Raw genomic sequence first — 21760 nt, forward strand, 5'->3', positions numbered from 1 at the left:
GGTCATTGAATTTCTCAAGAAGACTATATGAAGCAACAGTTGAGGGAAACATAAAACATATGATGGAAATTGTTTATAAGGACAGATTCAGTAGAGAGCGTGTGCCTCAACAAGTAACTCCAAGCTCAAGATCTAAACACTTCAAAAACTCTGTGAAGTCTGGTCCTTCTAACCAGGCTTGAGACAATACCTTTATCCATGTGCCATGGAAGGACCACGATGAAGGAGTGACTGGAGAGGAGAGGCTCATCTATCTGTGGCAACACAGCTGCAAAATTTCTGTCTCTCAAAACAACCTACTTCTAGTTCACAAAGGACTCTAACACACATTTTTTCACTTGATCCTTACAAAACCCTGAGAAGTATATTGTTTCTCTATTTCAGAGAAGTGAGTCGACTTGCTCAAGCCCAGGTACCAAGTAAGTGGCAGAAGGAGGACCTGAACCCAGGCCCTCTGGCTCTAAAGCCAAGACTTTGCCACCTCCACCTGGCTGCTGCTTCTATAGCTGAAGAGAAAGAGTTAAATTGCTGTTCCCTACTCTCATCCTGCAGGACTTTTCTGAACTCAAAGATCACTGACAACCATCAGCAGGTCACGATTTCTTGCATGTAGGTCATGTGCATGTGCGCACACACTTTGTGTGTGTGTGTGTGTGTGTGTGTGTGTGAGTGTGTGTGTGTGTGTGCATCTGTGCATTTATCCCATTGTTTCCCTGTTATTCCTGAGAACTGCCATGGTAGTTTCCTCAGCTAAAAAAAAATGTACCTCTCTTCTCAGCCCCAGAAGGAGGTTTAGAAAGTTAATCCTCTTCCTTTATCATGGTCTGAGAGAGGGCACACACACCGATGTGTGGAGGACACATGGGTGTTGGCACCAGGTGTCTGAGAAGCTAGCACACGCTAGCGATGACTTACATGTTGCTGTAGCCAACAACACGTGAACCTGCTCAAGAAGTTCTGTGCATGTTAGACCCGAATCCAACAACTCCCTAAAGCTGTAGATCTCTTCATCAGTGTCCAATCACTAAATAACCAAGTCCCAGAACAATTACCTCTTCATGCCCAAGGCAGTACCGCTGGGAATCATCAACCTTTCAAGGTTGATTGCAAAGATCTTTCCATGCCTTACAAGGTATTAAGGTTAACTTATTGGAGAGAACTATGTGAATAAAAGGTTGTACATTTCACCGCAAGCTAAGACGATTTCAACGGGCTCAAACGTAGTGGAAATATTTCAGAATGCAGCTTCACTGCCTGCGGAGAATATCCGGCTCTGTTTATCTTGCTGATTGTTGTCTTCATCATGTAGAGGGCTCTGAAGACTCTGAGGGTCCCCACTGTCCAATGAATGTCCAAGAACAAAGCTTCCCTGAACGGCCTTGCCTAGTCCTAATGCACATCCCAGCCGCATCTCTCATGACTCCCCCGACATTTAAACCAACCACATTGCTCACTATACCCTGACTTCATCTTCTACTTTTTCCCCAGGATGTCTGGGCTTAGTCTACCTGGAAAGCCCTCCACCAACCTCTGTCTGTAAAATTCTACTTATAGTTCAAATGCTACCTCAAATGCTCTTTCCTACCTCAAATGCTCTTTCGTGAAATCAGTACGAACCCTATTCATATATCGCTTGTTATTCTTATGTAATAATCACCACGTTTTGCTTTATTTTATACTAGGCTTTTGTTGTTGTTTTTGCTGTTCATTTGTCTATCCATTCAACATATACTCAACACTAATTAGGTCTTCATGTTGCTTGGCATTGGGCTCCTTGCTCAGTGGGGAGCCTGCTTCTCCCTCTTTCTGCCACTCCCCCTGTTTGTGCACGTGCTCACTCTCTCTCTCTCTCTCCAGCAAATAAATAAAAATAATATTTTTTAAAAAAGAATGGGTGATAAGTACAGAGCAGAGGAAGGGCAGCGCACACAGGAGCCATCTAAACTAGGTTAGTGTGTGCTCTGGCAATGGGAATTGGGTCCAGAAAGTCTCACTTTTGCATGACTTTATCCAACACCAGATGGGGTGCTAACTGAAGTCAGAGAGACTGCGGGCTGGCAAGCCAGTAACGCGTTCCATGGAGTTGATCGTCCTGTGGCTCTCTCCTCATCTGAACCCACTCTGCACCAAAGCCATGCCTTCTGAAGCTCTTCTGGCGCTTCCTGAGATTTGATAACTTAAAAGCTTTTTTTCTCTATAGGCACTGATGGGCAGGGATTTTTTGAGAGTTGTTGATGGACAGAATTTAAGGGCAAACACAGGATGTGTTTATTTTAGTGTGGGCTGAAATATTCATGAGTTGAAGAGGAGGCCTTTTTTGAACACGTAATCTATACACAAATGAAGTTAATCCTTGAAATTCATAAGGCATCATGACCGCCTTTGGAGAAGAGTGTTATGAACACACCTACACCCTTCAATCATTATTTGTGGCTTTCCATAATCAAGACAAATGCAGCCATATTTTGGTCATTTGTTGGAAAATGCTCGAACAGGTACTGACTAAACCCGCCACTAATGTCCCTCCAAGGAAGGCCAGCTCTAGGGCTCCGAAACTTAACAGGGAAGTGAGAACCTGGAAAAATCTCTAAAAATAAACTTGGTAAAACTCTCATTTTGTATAGTATGGTAAATTTTACCAGCAGGTTAATTTATTAAGACATTAACTTGGGTTTATTTTCATTTTATTTTTTCCCTCGTACTATTCTAAGAAGGTAATCAGGCATTCGTCTTCAAACACCTCTGGAACTTAAGGTTGCAAGAGAAAGGGCACAGTTGCCCAAAGAAAACTCTCCCTCAGGCATTGGAAATTAGTCTCTCCAGATGGCCCTTGTTTGAGGGCACTGGGCTTGGTCAGCCCAAAGAGTGATAGGGAGGAAATGGTCTTCTAAGACTGGAAAGAGTGGGCAGGTAGGTCCCAGTAAGGGAAATGAGCCTGTTCCCCACCAGTGACCTTGGAGGAGCCTCATCTTGGAGCAATACCTGGTGGGGTGTCCCTCAGGGTGAAGCCTTAGGTGTGGGACTTCCCCATCTTCCCCAAGATTCCAGCACTCAGAAAACAATGATGTGCCCAACTTCTGCAAGTAACATGGGCTTAGACATGGAGCAGTGCAGGTGAACTCCCTGGGTGTTGTAGACTGCACAAGGCTTCCAGAGGCTGGGCTCAGGGAAGGAGGAAGCCCCTGCTATGATGGAATTGTAACTTCTCAGCCCCTGAAAATGGGCAGTTTGGAGTCCGACTTAATTTAGAAAATGAGGTGGTGATAAGCCAAATATGGTGGAATAACATTTTGCCCAATACAACTGTGTATGGGAAAGCTAAATATTAGCTTGAAATGAATGGTTAAGTGGGAGGAAAAGATTTGTAAGAACTTGTTCCTTTTCTTTCCTTCCCTTCCCTTTTCCTTCCCCTTTCCTTTTCCTTCCCCTCCCTTCTTTCTTTCCTTCCTTCCTTTGTCTCTTTCCTCTTTGCTTCCCCTTTTTATAAGTCCCCCCCATGCCAGCTTATTTTCTATATGTACTACCTTCCTGGTCCAAACAGCCCCCTGTGGAGCCGAGTGATATGCATGAGGGCTTCTGGGAGGGCCATGGGCAGACCAAAAAAATGGAAAAGGGAAAGGAGATGAGAAGAAACAGAAATAAAAAAAGAAGTATGGGGGAGAGAATGTGACCGTTGCCTAAAGCAAAGTGACTCTACTTGTACAACAAAACAGATAAACTCGCATGGTGTATGGCTTCGGCAAGGACGATACCCATGCTGGTGCCTCCTTTCCTGCTATATCCACATCTCTTCTACTCTATTTCCCTTTCGGTCATCCCCGATCATCCCACAGCCCCTCTACCTCCCTGCAGCAGGGACTTCATTTCTGGCTTGGTAGAAGCCACTGGGAAGAGCCTATGGGCTAGAACCTCACACAGACCTGCATTTCCAATCTGGCTCTGCCAGCTCATGGCACCGGGTCTCGGGCACTAGATCCTCAAGAGTTAAGAGCCGTGCCGCATGCCTAGTAGGGGCCAGTGTCCACTGACCAGAACTCTCGGACCACTTTCTTATTGTTACTTCACCTTCAGTCCTCTGGGTGGTCAGGACCCTTCATCTTGCAGGGACACTGGTGCCAGTGGAGGGCTGGCTAGACGAGAGGTCGGAGGGCACTGAACAGTACCCGTGATTTCACCTTCGGACCTGGAAGAAGCCCTGATCTGGGACGGCTCTCTGATGCATGGGTTCACGGATGTCAGCAGGCACTGGAGTTCCTGCAGGGCTTGCTAAGACCCGGAGGGCTGGGCCCCAGCCCCAGTGCTTCTGATTCCCGCAGTCCTGGCTGGGGTTGGAGGAGGGGATCGGGCAGAAGGTCGCAGGTGCTGCTGGTGCTGCCTGTCCAGGAACTGAGGGGCACTGGCCCCGGCTGTTCTCACACTGAGGCCAAACTGGTTTGTTTAAAGCCTGGCTTTTACGATTTCCCTTTTCTCCTTAAAACCCACTAGCAGCTCCCTGTAAGATATACTCTGAGATGTCAGCTCTTAGAGTAAAACGGTGATGTTCGCTCCAGCAGGAGTTCAGGGACGCCCAGGCATACGGGAGACAGGCACGAGCCACGTGCCTTCATCTCTCAAGGAGATAAGAGAAGACGTAATTGTTCTGTCTCCCCCCTTCACGGGACACCTTTGTGTGAAATGCCATTCAGACTTGGTAGACACTCTCGCTGTACCTGTGTATGCGTGTCAATCTCCATGCTTTTTCTCACTAACAAATGGCATTGTCTCTCGTCTCTCTTCATTTGTTGGCAGGGAGGGGTTTTTCTGTTGGCGGGATGGTCTTATTTCCCTAGCACAACCCTAACCAGCTTACTCTTCTCTGAGAACCACCCTGCAGGCTGGGATGATGCAATGAGGTTCTCTCTTCCAGGAATGTGGACTCAGTAGTGAGAGACACAGTGTGCACAGAGTCCGGGGTGGGGAGGGAAGGGCAGGGGAGAGGGAGACAGGGAGGGACAGGGAGAGGGGAGAGAGACAGTGAGGCAGACATATGGAAAGAAGCAGAGGAAATGATTCTTGAGTTCTTTTCATCTGAAGTACAGTTCCAGCGAGTTCTAGCTGCCAACCCATGAGCCGCTCCATATCCTGCAAAAATCCCTTTGGTATTTATGCTGATTGCAACCAATATAACCTGCACAGAGATATTCCCACTGCCCTCATGAGGAAGTCCAGATTCCTGGACATGGTAACAAAACTCTCCACCATCCCATGCCTGCTTATCCTTCCATCTCTTATCTCAACACATTGGCTTCCTACTCTAGATTTCAGTCATATTTGGCACTTTTTAACTCGTTCCGGCCTTAGGTGTGCTGTTTTCTATCTGCTTGTAACACTCTTTTCTCCTCATCTTTGCCTGATCTATACCTATTTGGTCTTCACATTATCAGTGTAAGTGTGCCGCTTCCTCCAGGAAGCCTTCCCAGATATACAGCTTCTTCTCCATATTCTTGGAGTAACTTTAGCTGCCTGGTGACTTGTCTTTCTTTCTCCCTAGATTTTGAGTTTTGTGAGGGCAAAGGTCTCAGTCACTGTTGTATTTGGGTGTCTAGCATAGTATCTGGTACTTGGTGGGCACCCAGTACTGGTAAAAGGAATGAATGGCGTGCCTCCTTGCTATAAGTCACCTACCCCAGTGGCAGACTGACAACACTGAAAAGAAAAAATGAAAATTGCTTTGGCCTCAAGCTAGAGACTGTGAGTTGGAAATATTCCTGAGGTAAAGAATCAGATACTGCCTTGGTTTGGGAATATCCTATTACTTTCATTGTATCTAGCCCCCCCCCCCCCCCCCCCCCCCCCCCCCGCCATTTAATGATTGTGCCAGGGTTTCTAATTAGAGAAAAGGCCTCATGCATTTATTGATTCAAATGTGCTGCATCACCAGGGAGATTTTGAGTGTAAGGTTAGAATTTAGCATATCAGAAACTCAATCCATTTGAGATCTCTCAAAGAGGTTTGCCCTTGGGTCATTTAGCACAGCCTTTCATAGTCACTGAAAACCGTTGTCATGGTAATCATGGAACCTTTCATGATTTTTGTATATGAGTTAATGAAGATACTGGAAACAGCCCAAAGGAATTCATACTTGGGTGTGCATTTGTCTCCATATTAACCCAGTCATTGTTTTGAACACACATCTGGCCCTGGGCTGATTCTCTTGGCTCTTGGTAATGACAGAAATAAATAAGCAACTGATTCCTTTTTAGTATTTTAGGCTTGGAGGCTGTGGCTGGCTGCCCTTTTGGTCTCACTTCAACAGGAAATCCCACATGGAGGGTTTAAAGGAGCAGAAGGAAAAAAGAATGGTGTGTGAAGCAAATATCTTTCTTATATTTCGGATTATTAATGTCGCTGATTTCAAGCATCTAAATTTAATGCCTATAAAGAAGTTTCAGTTGTAGAGAGCACGAACATTAACTATATCTATGGCATTTCTTTTATGGCCCTTTATAAATATGATTTAACTTAAGCCTCAATCAAATCTATAAATTTAGGACCAGGTATCTCGATGTGCTTATAGCATTTGAACGTGAGCCTTTCCATCTATGTCTTGTCCTACTAGTGATTTTCCAATATCTATTCTTCCTCCTTTCCTGTAATACAACCCCCTACTTTTTCAGCTTAGGCATGTGGATGCTTGAAATCAAGACATTTCCCGTTCTCCCTTACTACTGGCTAGTGATATTTAAGTAGAAGTGGTGTATTTGATTTCCTGGACTTATCTTTAAAGGGATGGGTATGCATCCTTCTTCATCCCTTCCTGCCAACTGGAATATGGACATGATGGATGGAGCTGGGGCACCCATTTTGGACAGTGAGTTGAGAGGCATGTTGCGGAGAGCAGAATTGTAAGGTAGAAGGAGTCTGGATCCCTGAAGATTGTGAAGATTCCCTAAAAGCCCAGACTGACTATATTCATAGGAGAGAGAAAGAAAACTTCAGTCTTACTCAAGCAGTTGTTATTCTAGATTCCCTGTCATCTAATCTTAACTGATATACCATCCAAAAATGAAATTTGTTTTTCCTCTCTTTACTGATTAGGTGTGAAACCTTCTGGGCTTTGCTGTGAGATTTACCTTCTGTTCCCAGAGCATGCCGGAAGGAGGGCAGATTTGTATTAGCTAAACAGAATTTTCTGGTATGGGGAATTGACATTTCAATGGCAAGAAAATACCTACTCAGGCTTAGCCATAGAGACATAGTGTTGCCTGGTCTTTGTGTGTGCATTTTGAAATGCTCCACTATAATGGAACCACAGATCTTTCACCTAAAATCAGCACTCCTCTCTCAAATGCTTTTTGGGATGAAGTAGGTGATAAATAATAATCATTACCTATTAGTCTGAATGCAAAACAACTGAAGTAAAGTCAAAATGCCCCCAAACCTTCCAAACTATCTGAAACAAGTATAAAACCCCTCTACATGAGAGACACAAACCTTATGCTAATGAGGAATTGCAATTTTACTTACTGAACTTGGGCCTTTTGATCTTCTTGGTCATGTCTTTATTTGAGTGTATTCCAGTCGCCAGCAAAACTACATGGAGAAAACGAAAGAAAATCTAATCAATATCGTTTTACCCAAACACTCTCTCTCTTTTGACCCTTATCATCGCTTCCATCACATGTTAAAATAGTCTCATCAGTGGAACTAATGTTCCCTTAAATGAAGGTTGGGGAGATAAGATGGATGTTTGTGTACTTTTCCTGGCCGCTGCTGAGGGAGCCTTCCAAAAACACCTCCCGGGCACCTGTCCTCTGTTTTGCTGCTTTGCATTTCACCACCCTGAGTCTGTCCTCTCCGGTCGCCAAAAGAGGAAATGGGGGGCCTGAGAAGTCCACTCATTCGCTTGGTGCCAGAAGTAAATGATAGAGGTAGGGTGAGCACCAGGGCCTTCTTGAGCTCTCTCCTCTGCGCCACACGGAGTTTCCAAATGGCTAATTTCAAACTGGCCAGAGCATTGCGCATGCGTGCTTGTATATGCACGTGCATACAGGCGCATGCGTGCGTGCATGAGAGGGAGATAAGGAAGGTAGAATGGATGGGATTTGTAGAAAGCCACAGGGGAAGGCTGTCTAGGAAAGGAAGACAAGAAGAGAGCAGGCTGGGGAGAAGAGGGGGACTGGTTACAGGGGGTGAGGGGTGACCAGAGTGTCCCCTGGTGGTCCGCTGTACCAGCACCTGCTTCCGGGCCCTGTCAAGGCCAACTGCAATTAGCTGACCTTCCTCCTCAGAAACAGGAGCAGAACAGCTTTTGGATACTGCTCTCTTGAGGAAGTACAACAGCAGAGGAAGAAGGGAGAGCTCTTTATCCTTTTTAGTTCAAAGTCGCATTACCAGCTTGAGCCTTGTGTTTTTAAAAAATAGCACTGACCATTTTTTTTCTTATTACCAGAATAGGACTTGTTCCTCACAGAAGAATGTAAAAAACACTAGGAACATTATAGAAAACATAGATGAACACAAAAGATACGATATTTTCATTTTTTCTATATGTATACATATTCATGTAGGTGCTTTTTTTAAACAAGCATCTTATCAAGCTCACTGTTTGCGATGTTTTGTAACTTATTTCTACTTAAGGATATATACAGACATTTTTTCTTGTCATTAAATGCTCTTCTCACAGTAATTTTGAGGGCTTGAAAAGTATTGTACTATATGGATGTACATAATTTAGTCATCTTCTGACTTAATATGGAATATTAATAATATAAATAACTTCCTCTTTGCCCTGATCCTTTGTTATTTCCTTTAAATAAACTTCCAAATAGGATTTCTTGTATGAAATACAGGCCCACTTAGAATTTTGGTACGTATTGTGAACATTTCTCATAGCATTTTTTTATTAGTAATGTCTGAAAAATGCTCACGTCTCTGTACTGATGCTAGTTCTACCTGTAGATGGAAAAACAATGTTTTCCTTTCAAAAAGCTAACCAATTCTCCATTCTTCTTCCTTCCTCTCCAGGCGTCTTCTGCCTTATCACTGCGTAACATGCTTCTATTTAAGCCACTTTTTTTTTTTTTTTTTTTTTTTTTTGGAGAAACTCACTTTCTGGGTAGGGTTGGGACTCCAGAGGTATATATAAGGTGATAGAGTAATCAAAATAGGCATTCTCCTTCGTGGTGTGTGTGTGTGTGACAACACAAATGTTTAATTTAGATATAAATGGACCTGGGAATTCTTGATTAGCAACTACCTTTGAGGGAAAATGTCACCAGGGTTTGCTAAGAAAATTGTTATTTAGGGGCGCCTGGGTGGCTCAGTGGGTTGAAGCCTCTGCCTTCAGCTTGGGTCATGGTCCCGGGGTCCTGGGATAGAGCCCCATGTCAGGCTCTCTGCTCAGCGGGGAGCCTGCTTCTTCCTCTCTCTGCCTGCCTCTCTGCCTACTTGTGATCTCTGTCTGACAAATAAATAAATAAAATCTTAAAAAAAAAAGAAAATTGTTATTTATCTTGTCATTATCTAGCTATTCTGCACCCATGACGCAGCTCCTGAATTATCCCCAGTTTTGAGCAGTAGCATGAGCTGAGGCCGCACAGCTGACGTAGCATGTCCTGAGAGAACAGACACATGAAAGAGAACTGAGTAGGAACCACAGGTCTAGCCAAGTGGAATGAAGGCAGACATTTTTGAGGTGTTATTTACTTCTGGGGTTTGGGTGGATGTGAGTGTCCTGGAGGTCTAATTTTTATAGGAGTCTCTGTGTCATTTAACTCTGTGCGAAGACACGTCTTCATTTTATACACAAAAACAACGAATCCTAGAATATTTTAAAGGACAAATACTAAATAAATATGGAGAAGAAAATTAAGCAATTTCATTAGAAGGAATAATTGAAATAGTCATACATTTGGGTATCAATTCTTCGGGAAAACCAAATACTGTCCTTCTGGGCCTCTGGGCCTCTGTGCCTGTGGCAAGTGGTTTCTGAGTCTCCATATCATTAGGACTATAAATATTTCAGTAAGACCACCCCATCACTTGCATTTGCTCACCCACGACCCTCCGGGCTGAAAACATGCATAGCTGGGTTCAGTTTTACCACAGTGGTTAATAAAGTCATTATTTTCAATGGTAACACATTGGCCCACTCCTCAGCTTGGAATCTTGTTAATTAAAACTCCCCAGAAACCACTCCTCAAGGGGAGGGCTGGTCAATAAGGCTAAAAATGTGCTTGTGCCCTGGAGTCTTCATTCCTCATCAGTAAGGCTTCTCTTGCTATGCTGAAGTGGTGAATTGAGTATTGAATTTGGGAAACGGAAAAATCAGTCTTGTGGCACTTTTCTTAGGAAGCCAGGCAGAGCACAGGGATGGATGGCTGATTCTCACTTCGAAGTACAAATTGGACCACAGGTCTGAAATCCAGTCCCTTCTGGCTACTGAGGCCATTAGTGTCTAGAAGGCTTGAGGAAATTAAATCTAGAGTGCAAAGTTCTAAGGTAATTGTGGTTTACGCAATTTGCAGCAATACTTCTCAACTGTTCAAAACTCAGTGTTCTAGTTTTGAACAACATTGACTAAAGTTCCCATCCTTTGACATCAGTGCTTGAAATTTCAAAATAAGCTAAATGTTGAAATTACTTTTTCAGATAAAAGATCTCCTTCCACTTCTTACTCTCTTCCTCTCTAGAGTAGCCATCAGTATAGTTAAGATGGCGGAGGCGTAATTGTTTTAGAATTAAATAAATTATCATCCAGATAGCTTATAGATAAAGAAATGCAAAGGAATGAGCTTAAAACAACATTCAGTCTCATTAATGATAAAAATTGCAAGCCAAAGCCAAACCAAGGGGTAGTTTCCCATATTATGTCAGTAAATACTGAAAACAAGATGATAATTAATCTTGGCATGGATTTGAGATAAGGGCATTTAGGTACACTGCTGGTGAAGTTTAAGAAGGTGGAGTCATGGGGCGCCTGGGTGGCTCAGTGGGTTAAGCCGCTGCCTTCGGCTCAGGTCATGATCCCAGGTCCTGGGTTCAAGCCCCACATCGGGCTTTCTGCTCAGCAGGGAGCCTGCTTCCTCCTCTCTCTCTGCCTGCCTCTCTGCCTACTTGTGATTTCTCTCTGTCAAATAAATAAATAAAATCTTAAAAAAAAAAAAAAAAAGAAGGTGGAGTCATTCTGGAAAGCCATTTGGTAATATATTTCAATAACCCTAAAAGAATTATATTCTTTGTCCTAGGAAATATACCTCTAGGAATATATCCCAAATTATAATTAGAGATGTAGACAAAAACTTATGTAAAAAATGTTCACTAAACATTATTTATAATGATAATCTGGAAATAATGGAATGCTGGAAATGTCCCAACAGTAGGGGTACCCTGAGCGTTTACTACAAATGATGTGTTAAAGAATATTAAACAAGCTGGCAAGTGCTCAGCTCTAACCTGAAGAATGATTCTGACAAAATTAGAATATATCCAGAGAGAAGTAAGTGGAACAAACATACCAAAATGTTTGTAATGATGGCATTGTCATTTCTATTTTATATTTTTGCCATTTTATAGTATTTTCCATATATAAATCCCATATTTTATAAAGAAAATGTTTCTTTTACAATTAAAAAAAGACAAGATAAATTGTTTTTTAATTGGGTCATATTGAAATCCCATAGATTTATGAAAATGAAAAGGGCCTACCAAAATCATCAGTATGGTTAATCGGCACTCATATCCCAGTCTTCTGGCCAGTCATGAATTATCATCAGAATTCACTTACTTTCAAGAAAGACATAAAGTGCCAGGACATCTAATCAATGATCAAATCAAGAAGCACTTACTGAAAACTTATTATGTGTCTACAACTTTTATAGAAATGCCTCCGTGTACCCCATAAACTCCAGGGCCCCTCAGGATACTAACTCTAGTGGTATTGACAAGGACTCTCTCTTTTTTTTTTTTAATTAATTTTTTATTTTTTCAGCATAACAGTATTCATTATTTTTGCACCACACCCAGTGCTCCATGCAATCCGTGCCCTCTACCATACCCACCACCTGGTGCCCCCAACCTCCCACCTCCCACCCCTTCAAAATTCTCAGATCGTTTTTCAGAGTCCATAGTCTCTCATGGTTCACCTCCCTTTCCAATTTCCCTCAACTCCCTTCTCCTCTCCATCTCCCCTTGTCCTCCATGCTATTTGTTATGCTCCACAAATAAGTGAAACCATATGATAATTGACTCTCTCTGCTTGACTTATTTCACTCAGCATCATCTCTTCCAGTCCCGTCCATGTTGCTACAAAACTTGGCTATTCATCCTTTCTTTTTTCTTTTTCTTTTTTTTTTTTTACAGCTTTATAAACATATATTTTTATCCCCAGGGGTACAGGTCTGCGAATCGCCAGGTTTACACACTTCACAGCACTCACCATAGCACATACCCTCCCCAATATCCATAACCCCACCCCCCTCTCCCAACCCCCTCCCCCCATCAACCCTCAGTTTGTTTTGTGAATTAAGAGAAGGACTCTCTCTTTGACTAAACTCTAATGGGGCTCCTCCAAGCCCTTTTCCCAACTGGCCTTTGACACTGGGCTTTAGTGTTCCTCCTTGTTGGTCCTGTATCACCCGGTTTTAGCAAGAATCCTGTTTAGAGAGAGTCCCCCACCCTTGATAGATATCTGATCACCCTGGTCTGCCTTTAGCAAGAACCATGTCAGATAGGTTTAGCAAGAATCCCCCACCCTTGATGTCTTCTCTCAGTAATTTCCATCCACCGACCCCCGCAACCTGCTGCTCAGATATAAATCTCCATGTCCCTTGTTATATATGGAATTGAGCCCATTTCTATAGTGAGATCTCCTCGATTGCGGTAGTTCCTGATTAAAACCTATTTTTACCACTTTAAACACTCTCCAGCTCTGCTTCTCTTTAAGTGTCCACAGTGCTTTCCTGAAAACTGATTTACAAAGCAGATCATTTTAAAGCAGTTCAAATTTCCCCCATGCTTTTTAAAAATTTTTTAATTTTTTAAAAAGATTTTATTTATTTATTTGACAGAGAGAGATCACAAGTAGGCAGAGCAGCAGGCAGAGAGAGATGGGGAAGCAGGCTCCCCGTTGAGCAGAGAGCCCAGTGCGGGGCTCTATCCCAGAACCCTGAGATCATGACCTGAACCAAAGGCAGAGGCTTAACCCACTGAGCCACCCAGGCACCCCTCCCCCATGTTTTAATTTCATATTATGTACTCAATGAAACATCTAATGTCATAAAAATCGGAGCTTCATAGCAAAGACAGGATGACTTATTCTCTACAATCATGTAAATCATAAAATTATGCTTCAAATCACAGAATATTAAAGCTGGGAAGAGCTTTGTAGGTTATCCTTTTATTTTATTAAAAAAAAAGACACAAAGGTCAGGGTTAACACCTTGGCTAAAGCTGCAGGTCTTTGGGGCAAAAGCTGGAACCAGATTGCAAGTTTGCTGACTACTGCCTTAGCCCATTTATTTCACTCACTCCCCATAAGCACAGTTGTTGATTACACATGGTGCTCCAAAGACAGTGGCATAAAACTCTGCTGTATCATAAATTCGAGGATGTCTTAAACATGCTAGCTCTGATATATATTGGATACTTAATTGACATTAATTAAGGGGGGATCATTGGACAGTACTGTGTGATATTTGATTTGTAGTATATATACACCCACACATTGGAATTAGGTGCACAGTTGGACTCTGATTCCTTACAAATCTAGCATCCCTAAGAATAATTTATTTTACAATATTTCTTGAGTGCCTATGAGATGTGCTCAGCATTGAAAATGCAGGACACAGCTCCTGCCAGCTGCCCTCAGTGAGTTCACAGCTCTGGGGCAGCCTGCCGAGTGGAAAGGTGAACACAACACAGCTATGATGAGAATCAATACAGGGCACCACAGAAGCCCTTAGGAAGATGGCCTGGTCAAATGGGGGGGTTGGTGGTGGTGGAAGGAAGCTTCCCCAGGATGAGTAGGGCTTGTGGGGGGTGTGGGAGTGAGAGGAAGAGCATTCTGGGCAAGGGACCCAGCATGGTCAAAGGCCTGAAGGGGGGAAATGAGGTGAGCCCTGAGGGACGGAGAAGGTCAGTACTTTTCAGATCCTCGGAAGCCGGAGTGGGCTCTGTGGGGAGCAAGGAGAGCAGAAGACAGCAAGGGGGGGCCATATCAGGAAGGCCTGTCCAGCAAGCAAGGTACTTTTAGAGTTATAGGTCCCATCCCAAAGACAAAGGGGAACCACGGAGGAGTTTAAGTCAAGAGTGGTGATCAGATGTGTTCTTTAGAGAGATTAATTGGGGGTGTGGTTGAGAAGGAGTTAGAGGGGTCAGGATTTGGAGCAGGGAGGCTGTCCCAGTACTGAGGAGAGTGACAGGGAAATGGCCCTGGGATAAAGACAAGCAGATGAGTAAGAGAGATGCTGGGGAGGAGGACAGAGAGGGAATTGTGTGACAGGAATCTCCTTTGCCGGCTTTGATTTCTTACCTTCTGAATGAGCAGCCCTGAGGGGAGAGAGTTTTGCAGAAAGACAGGTTGTGAGAGGCTGGGGACAAGGAAGGACAGTCAAGTGTCCCTTCTTGGTTCTGTCATGTGGGGGGCAAGCAGAGTATGAAATGGCCTCGGGGTTTGCTGGCTTTGTGTGTTTTACAGCAGCTAAAGCCTTCCTATTCCTGACTCTCCACTTGCCCTACATAAGAAACACTAACTAGTGGGGCACTGTGGGAGGGGACAGCCTCTCAAAGGGCAAACTGGAAATGAAGGGGCTTGAGCTTAGCAGGTTGGCGGGCAGTCTGGACTGGAACCCACAGGGTCTCTCCGACTCCCGGTCTAGTCTCCTTCCACCCCGTGAGAGCCCTCTTGCCTTCCCTGTGTCACCTCTTCTCTTCTGTTCCCCAACTCTGCTGCACAGACCTCCTCTACACAGACCTGGAACATTCTGATTATATTCTGGGTTGAATTTTGTCCCTTCTAAATTCATAGGTTGAAGTCCTAGCCCTCAAAACCGAATGTGACCTCATTTTGAAATAGATGTAATTGTTTAAGTTCTGATGAGGTTGTACTAGATAGAGTAGGTTGGGCTCCTAATTCACTATGACTAGTGTTATAAGAAAAGGAAATTTGGACACACAGATACTCAACCAACTGAAGAAGAACGCCACATGAAGATGGTGGCAGAGATGCCAAGACATGCCAAAGATGGCCGGCAAACCTCCCGAAGGAGGGGGCATGGAGCACAGTCTCCATCACTGCCGTCTGAAGAAACCAATCCTGCTGACACTTTGGTTTTGGACTTCTAGCTTTCAGGACTGTGAGAGAATAAAACTGCACTGTTTCAAGCCACTCAGCCTGCGGTATTTTGTCATGGCACCGTAGCAAACAAATACAATGACCAAAAAGTCTTCGCACCCTTCCCTGGTGAGAGTAAGGCAGTGATTCCCATAGGGTTGCTCTGTCCAAGGTGGCCAGGGCACAGCGGGGGTCAAGATTAACAGATAATCACCCCTGGGCTTAAAGCTAACCCCATCAATCCTTTTCTCTCCTGCAGCTGAACTGCTCCTCCTCCAGAGCCTACCCAAAATTGTGTTCTCTGCTGATAGCTGGTGTGGGTTCCGTCTCTGAGAGCATGAGTCACTGGTGGTACAAATAAGGACATGTCAGTGATGAGATTTTTTTTTTTTTTTGAAAAATAAGCAATAAGATTTCTGAATTCAGAATCTGTAAATATACTCCATCTGAAACATTTGCTAGTTGCTGAAGAAGGCAAGATATGTGTGTGTGTATGTGTGTAGCATGTACACACGTGATACATAATTTTGCTTCATACAAAAATATATACACACGTACATCCTGAATTTGATCTACACTTAACATTCTCACTTAAACGTCTCTCTCAAATGTTTATCATAAAAAGATACACTGTACTGTTTATATGCTCTGTCTTGGTTTAAGCCTCTTCTTGGCAAGATTCTTTGGACCTTAGGAAAATGTTAAAAGCGTATCCAGATACACACATAAAAGTACTTACCAAGGAACATTTCAATAACAGATGCCTTCATAGTGAGGACAACAATCCCCATAAATATCAAAATGGCACCCTGGAGAGGAAGAAACAATAACACCGTCATATTTCAGCCAAGAGTTCTGAACTGGACACATGGAGTGTGGGGAGGGGCCCCTTCATTTTGCTTCTTTCATTTCTCCCCGGGGTCTCCAGATTCCAAAGCTGCAGCTTTCTCTAAGGAGCCCCCAGAGATGGCAGTGGCCCGACTCACTGGTACCCAGAGAGCCTGCATTCTCAGGTAGAAATCCCATTCTAGCCACCAACCCCCATTCCTCAGAGAAGTGAAGAAGAATTGACTCCATAATTTTGGGAATAGGTTCAAGCCGTCTTCAGATTAGGACAAAAGCTACTCTTAGGTATTGAGAGACTCTTTTTATTTTTATTTATTTATTTATTTTAGATTTTATTTATTTATTTCACAGAGAGAGATCACAAGTAAGCAGAGAGGCAGGCGGGGGGGGGGGGGGCGGGGAAGGAGGCTCCCTGATGAGCAGAGAGCCCAGGACCCTGGGACCATGACCTGAGCCGAAGGCAGAGGCTTTAACCCACTGAGCCACCCAGGCGCCCCGAGAGATCTTTTTAGATTACAGATAAACGATGCATTCATCATTCATGCAATAGTGTTTATTAAACTCCCATTATATGCCAGGTATTGTTAGGGAGGGGGTGATAAAAACTGAATGAAGAACTAGTTCTTGCTCTTAAAAGATTTACAGTTTACTACAAGTGGGAAAACATATATAGACACAAATAACCTTAACATTAGGAAGTGTGCAGGCTCCATAAGGGAGTATAAGGAGAGTTTATAGACCAGTGGTTCTCAAACTTTGATGCATATTAGGATCATCTGGGAGTTCTAAAAGACCCTGGTGCACGGGCTGTACCCCAGACCAGTTGAATCAGAATCTCTTAAGGTGGGATCTAGGCGTTAAATTTTTAAAAGCTCCCTGGGTAATTCCAATGTGCTAACAAGTGTGAGATCCAGTGATTTAGAGCAGGAGTTCCTAAATCTTACATGCATAGGAATCCCCTGGGGATCTTGTTAAAATGCAGATTCTAATCCAGTAGGCCTGGGAAAGTACCAGAGATTCCCCCCAAAGCCAGGGAATTTTACAGGAAGGAGAGATTATATCAGCCATGGGAAAAAGAGAAAGTCTCTTAGAGGGGATAGCAACTGGGTCAATTTTGAAAGGCAAACAGTTTGGACATGCAGAAATAGACGTGACCCCAAGTGGGAGGAACAGCATTGACAGGGGCTCAGAGTTTGGGAAGCAGAGTGGATATGAAGATGCTGTTGATCTATGTGGGGTTTCCTCCTTCTCTTGGGGCTGGGAGGAAACCCTAAAAGGTTTGTTCATCCTACCATTACTCACTACCTAGAGCATATACTTTGTACTCTATTTGGTCTCAAGTCTTCACAACAAGACAGTGTGGTAGATTTTATGATCCCTTCAGGAAATGAAGGCTTAGAAAAGTTACATGTCACTCCCCTGGTGACCAGACAGTCAGCAGGACGAGATTGGAGGTGGGACTGGTGGGAAAGACCTGCTCTGGGCACGGACAATAAGGAAGAGCCTTGTCTGTAGAGAATTGAAAGCTTAAGGTTGGTCTGCTTTTTATTACCTTTACAAGCTAGCAGTTCTAAGCAATGTCAATGATAAAGCACCCCTACCTTCTGGGGTAGATGGCTCCCGTTACATCCTCTCTGTCCAATGCCACCACTGTGGGGCTGAAATCTGGCATTCATACCCTACATGTCTCTATGCCCCGTAGTGTCCTGCTGAATCTGTTCTCTGGGGGAAAAAAATGCCCAACTTGTAATGTTTGTTGATTTCTGTGTGTAAATCTTCCATGGTTGATTTTGAAGCTGCCAAAGTAGAGAATTTGAAACATAATCTGGTACTCGCTAGGTGCAGGGCAGGCTTATAGCCAGTATTTAGTTTTAGGACTATGCAGATTTTATTAAAAAAAAGCAATTATCAAATTATGGTCGAAGTAGTAATACAAGTACCTAATGCAATTAACTTAAATAAAACTGTTTAGTATATGAAAGATTTTATCACAAACAATTAAATTAGGCAGCAAGAGCAACCTCAAACAGAACTGATGATTTTGTTAATTTCCAGCAACAATTGCAATATGTTAAATTTCCTAATAAAGGTAACTGACTACTGGTTACGTAATAGGCAGATAACGGTTTTGTTTTCAAAAATAGAAATAAAACCATGGGTACAATCTATTTGCAATTTGATGCTTAAGTAGCTGGGTTATGTTTTAGAAATAGGATGATAACAAGTAACAATTTGTTTGTCTTTTACTATTTTGAGATGCTCCAGAACAACTTACATGTTTTCAGGCCTAACCATTTACCTTTCTTCTAGGATAAATGCAGTACAAGAAATTGTCCCACTGTCCCCCACCTAAGCCAGCCCCACCAATCGCCTGTTACTGTTCAGCTTTGCAGATTTCAAGTCACCTTGACTTCTCCTTCTCTTTCTCCACATCTTCTCTCAGCCAAGCCTGTTGGCTCAACACTCATACTCTATCCAGAATCTGGCCCAATCTTCTCATTTTCCCATTGCCGTCTGCTCAGGCTATGCTTCCTGTCTCATGGATTACTGTAATCAGCCTCCTAACAAATGTCTCCTTCTCCTTCTGACTCCATGATCCACATAGCAGCCAGCATGAGCTGGTTCAAAGTACATCAGTTCACAGCATTCCTTAGATCAAAACTCTAAAGTGGCTTCCCACCATACTCAGAATCAAAGCCAAAGTCTTAACAAGTGGCTTATGACCCTATGTGGCTCCTGACCTCATTTCTCCTTCACCTATTAAGATCTGGGCATACTGGTCTCCTGGCTGTTTCTTAGAACACAGATCTCATGGTCTCTGCACTTACTGTTTCCTCTACCTGGATGCTCTTCCCCCAGATGAGAACATGATTAACTTCCTCATTTCTTCCAAGTCTTAGCTTCAATGTTACCGTCTCTTGAGATGTCCCCTTACCACTCAGCTTAAATTTGTAATCCGTCTTCCACCCACAACCAACTGCTACACCCTATTTTTTCTACTATTTTTTTATGTTACTATCATCATTGACATACTTTATGGTTTATGTATTTTGTTTGTTTATTGTTTGCTTTCTCCACTAGAATGCGGGCTCTGTGAGGGCAGGGATTTGTACTTGATTTTTTATGTGGTCAATAAATATACATCGAATCAATGAGTGAGTAGCTAAGGCTCTCTCCTTTCCCTAGGAAATAAAAAGGGGAAAGAAAACAAAGACAATCTTATGAATACACTAAAAACTAGTGCATTGTACACTTTCAATTTCTGGCATGTGATTTATCTTTCAATAAACATTATTGATAGTCTGGGACACCTGGGTGGCTCAGTTGGTTAACCAGCTGCCTTCGGCTCAGGTCATGATCCCAGCGTCCTGGAATCGAGTCCCGCATCGGGCTCCTTGCTCTGCAGGGAGCCTGCTTCTCCCTCTGCCTCTGCCTGCCACTCTGTCTGCCTGTGCTCGCTCGCTCTCTCTGACAAATAAATAAACAAAATCTTTAAAAAAAGACACATTATCGATAGTCAACAAGCAAAGGGAAGATGATTTGCAGAGAGAAATGCTTGCAGATCTGTCTTACAACTTCAGGAGACATGAAGTATCTGATCTTTCCATGCTGGGATGGGTGGATAAAAACAAACAGGATTCCAGGAAACACTCTAACCCTGGAGGAATTATCACCCAAATGCTGACTCGCTCCTGATGGAACAGGACCAGAATTGCTCGATCTCTTGGAATCAGAATGTTTTCAGACCTCTTTCTCACCACCTCAGTTTCTGTCCTAGCTTGGTCTAGTTACTCATGCCTTGAAACAGAGAGGTGCCTTTTAAAATGTGTGTAAAAAAAATTCAAACCCTCTCTTAACCATTACAATTCAAACCCTCTCATAACCTTACAGAGGTTGGGGATAAGGATGGCCACCTCCCCTGTTCAGCAGTTGCTGCAGACTGTCCTGTGACACAAAGCTGTGGCAAGCGCAGGAATGCTGGAGCCCTACATTCCCACGTGTTCACTGGGGTTTGAATAGAAACAAAATAATCAGAGTTTCCAAAAACTTGTGTTACTGATTGGTGAATTTACGGCTTGTGCCATGAGCTGTAAATATAGAGTCCCGAATATGAAGTTCTGTTGAGGCAAATGAGACTTGATTGTGAGATAAAAAGACACACCGATGCAAGTAGAGTAGCCAGCCAATTTGATTCAGTCCTTTTTTGCCTGGAGTTAGAAAAGAGCAAGCTGGTAATAAATAATAACATCACCTTATATTTATATGATTCTTCAGGTTTTTTTTCTCCCATTATTTTATTGGGATAAAATATACAAATGTAAAATGTACTATCTAAACCATTTGTTAAGAGTACAGTTCAACAGGATTAAATACACTCCTAATGTGCCATTATCGGCGCCATCCATTTCTAGAACTCTTTTTGTCTCGTAAAACTGAAATTCCACACACATTAAATAAAAACTCCCCATCTCCCCTATCTTCCAAGTTCCTAGCAACCACCAGGCTGCATTCTGCCTCTAGGATTTTGACTCCTCTAAGAACTTCATTTAAGTGGAATCAAACAGTATTTGTTTTTTTGTGACTGGCCCAGGTCAAATAGAATAATGTTTTCAGGGCTCATCCATGTTGTAGCATATGTCAGAGTTTCTTTCTTTTTAAGGCTGAATAATATTGCGTTGCATTATAAACCATAGTTTACTTATCTGTTCATCTGCTGATGAACTCTTGGTTTGCGTCTACATTTTAGTTATTGTGAAAAATGCCGCTATAACATGGATGTACAAATCTCTCTGAGACCCTGCTTTCTTTCTTATTTTATTTAAAGATTTCATTTACTTATTTGACAGAGAGATGCAGTGAGAGGGGGAACACAAGCAGAGGGACCAGCAGAGGGAGAGGGAGAAGCAGGCTTCCTGCCAAGCAGGGAGCCCATTGCAGGGCTTGATCCCAGCACCCTGGGATCATGACCTGAGCCAAAGGCAGACGCTTAACGACTGAGACACCCAGGTGCCCCGAGACCCTGCTTTCAATTCTTTTGTGATTATTATATCTCAGAGGGAAATCACTGGATCGTATGGTAGTTTTTTTTTAGTTTTTTGAGGAAACAGGGTACTGTTTTTAGAACGGCTGTGCCATTTTGCATTCCTACTAACAATGCTCAAGGCTTCCAGCATCAGCAGAGTCTCACCAACACCTCCTATTTTCTGCCTCTTTTGGTAGTTGTCATCCTAACAGGTGTGGAGTGACATCTCATCGCAGTTTTGATTTGCATTTCCCCCATAATTAGTGATGTTGAACATCTTTTTGAGTGCTTATTGGCTACTTGTCAATCTTTGGAAAAGGTCTATTCCAGTCCCTTGCCTAGTTTCAAATTACGTTGTTTTCTTGTTGAATTTAAGGGTTACCTATACTTTTTGGATATTAATCTCTTACCACATATGATTTGCAAATATTTTCTCCCATTTTTTTGTACTTTGTTTACAGTGTCTTGGATACACAAAATTTTTAAATTTTCCTGAAGACTCATTTGTCTATTTTTCTTTTGTTGTCTATGCCCCTTGGGTGTTATATCTAAGAAATCACTGTCCACCCCAACGTCAT

At 43.0% G+C, this 21760-nt stretch overlaps 1 protein-coding gene across 3 annotated transcripts in view; it reads right to left on the reverse strand.

The window, feature by feature from the left end:
• The window catches only part of VIT (vitrin), a 99224-nt gene that overhangs the window by 60749 nt on the left and 16715 nt on the right, over positions 1-21760 (reverse strand). For all 3 annotated transcript variants that reach the window (XM_047744054.1, XM_047744056.1, XM_047744055.1), the window contains exons 2-3: positions 16053-16122; positions 7507-7572 (exon numbers count right to left, since the gene is read on the reverse strand). In XM_047744054.1, the coding sequence (XP_047600010.1) occupies positions 7507-7572; positions 16053-16104 (118 nt within the window). In that variant the 5' untranslated portion in view covers positions 16105-16122. The remainder of the gene's footprint in view (positions 1-7506; positions 7573-16052; positions 16123-21760) is intronic.

The sequence above is a fragment of the Lutra lutra genome, chromosome 9, assembly GCF_902655055.1.
Source record: "Lutra lutra chromosome 9, mLutLut1.2, whole genome shotgun sequence".
In the NCBI taxonomy this organism is placed as follows: Eukaryota; Metazoa; Chordata; class Mammalia; order Carnivora; family Mustelidae; genus Lutra; species Lutra lutra.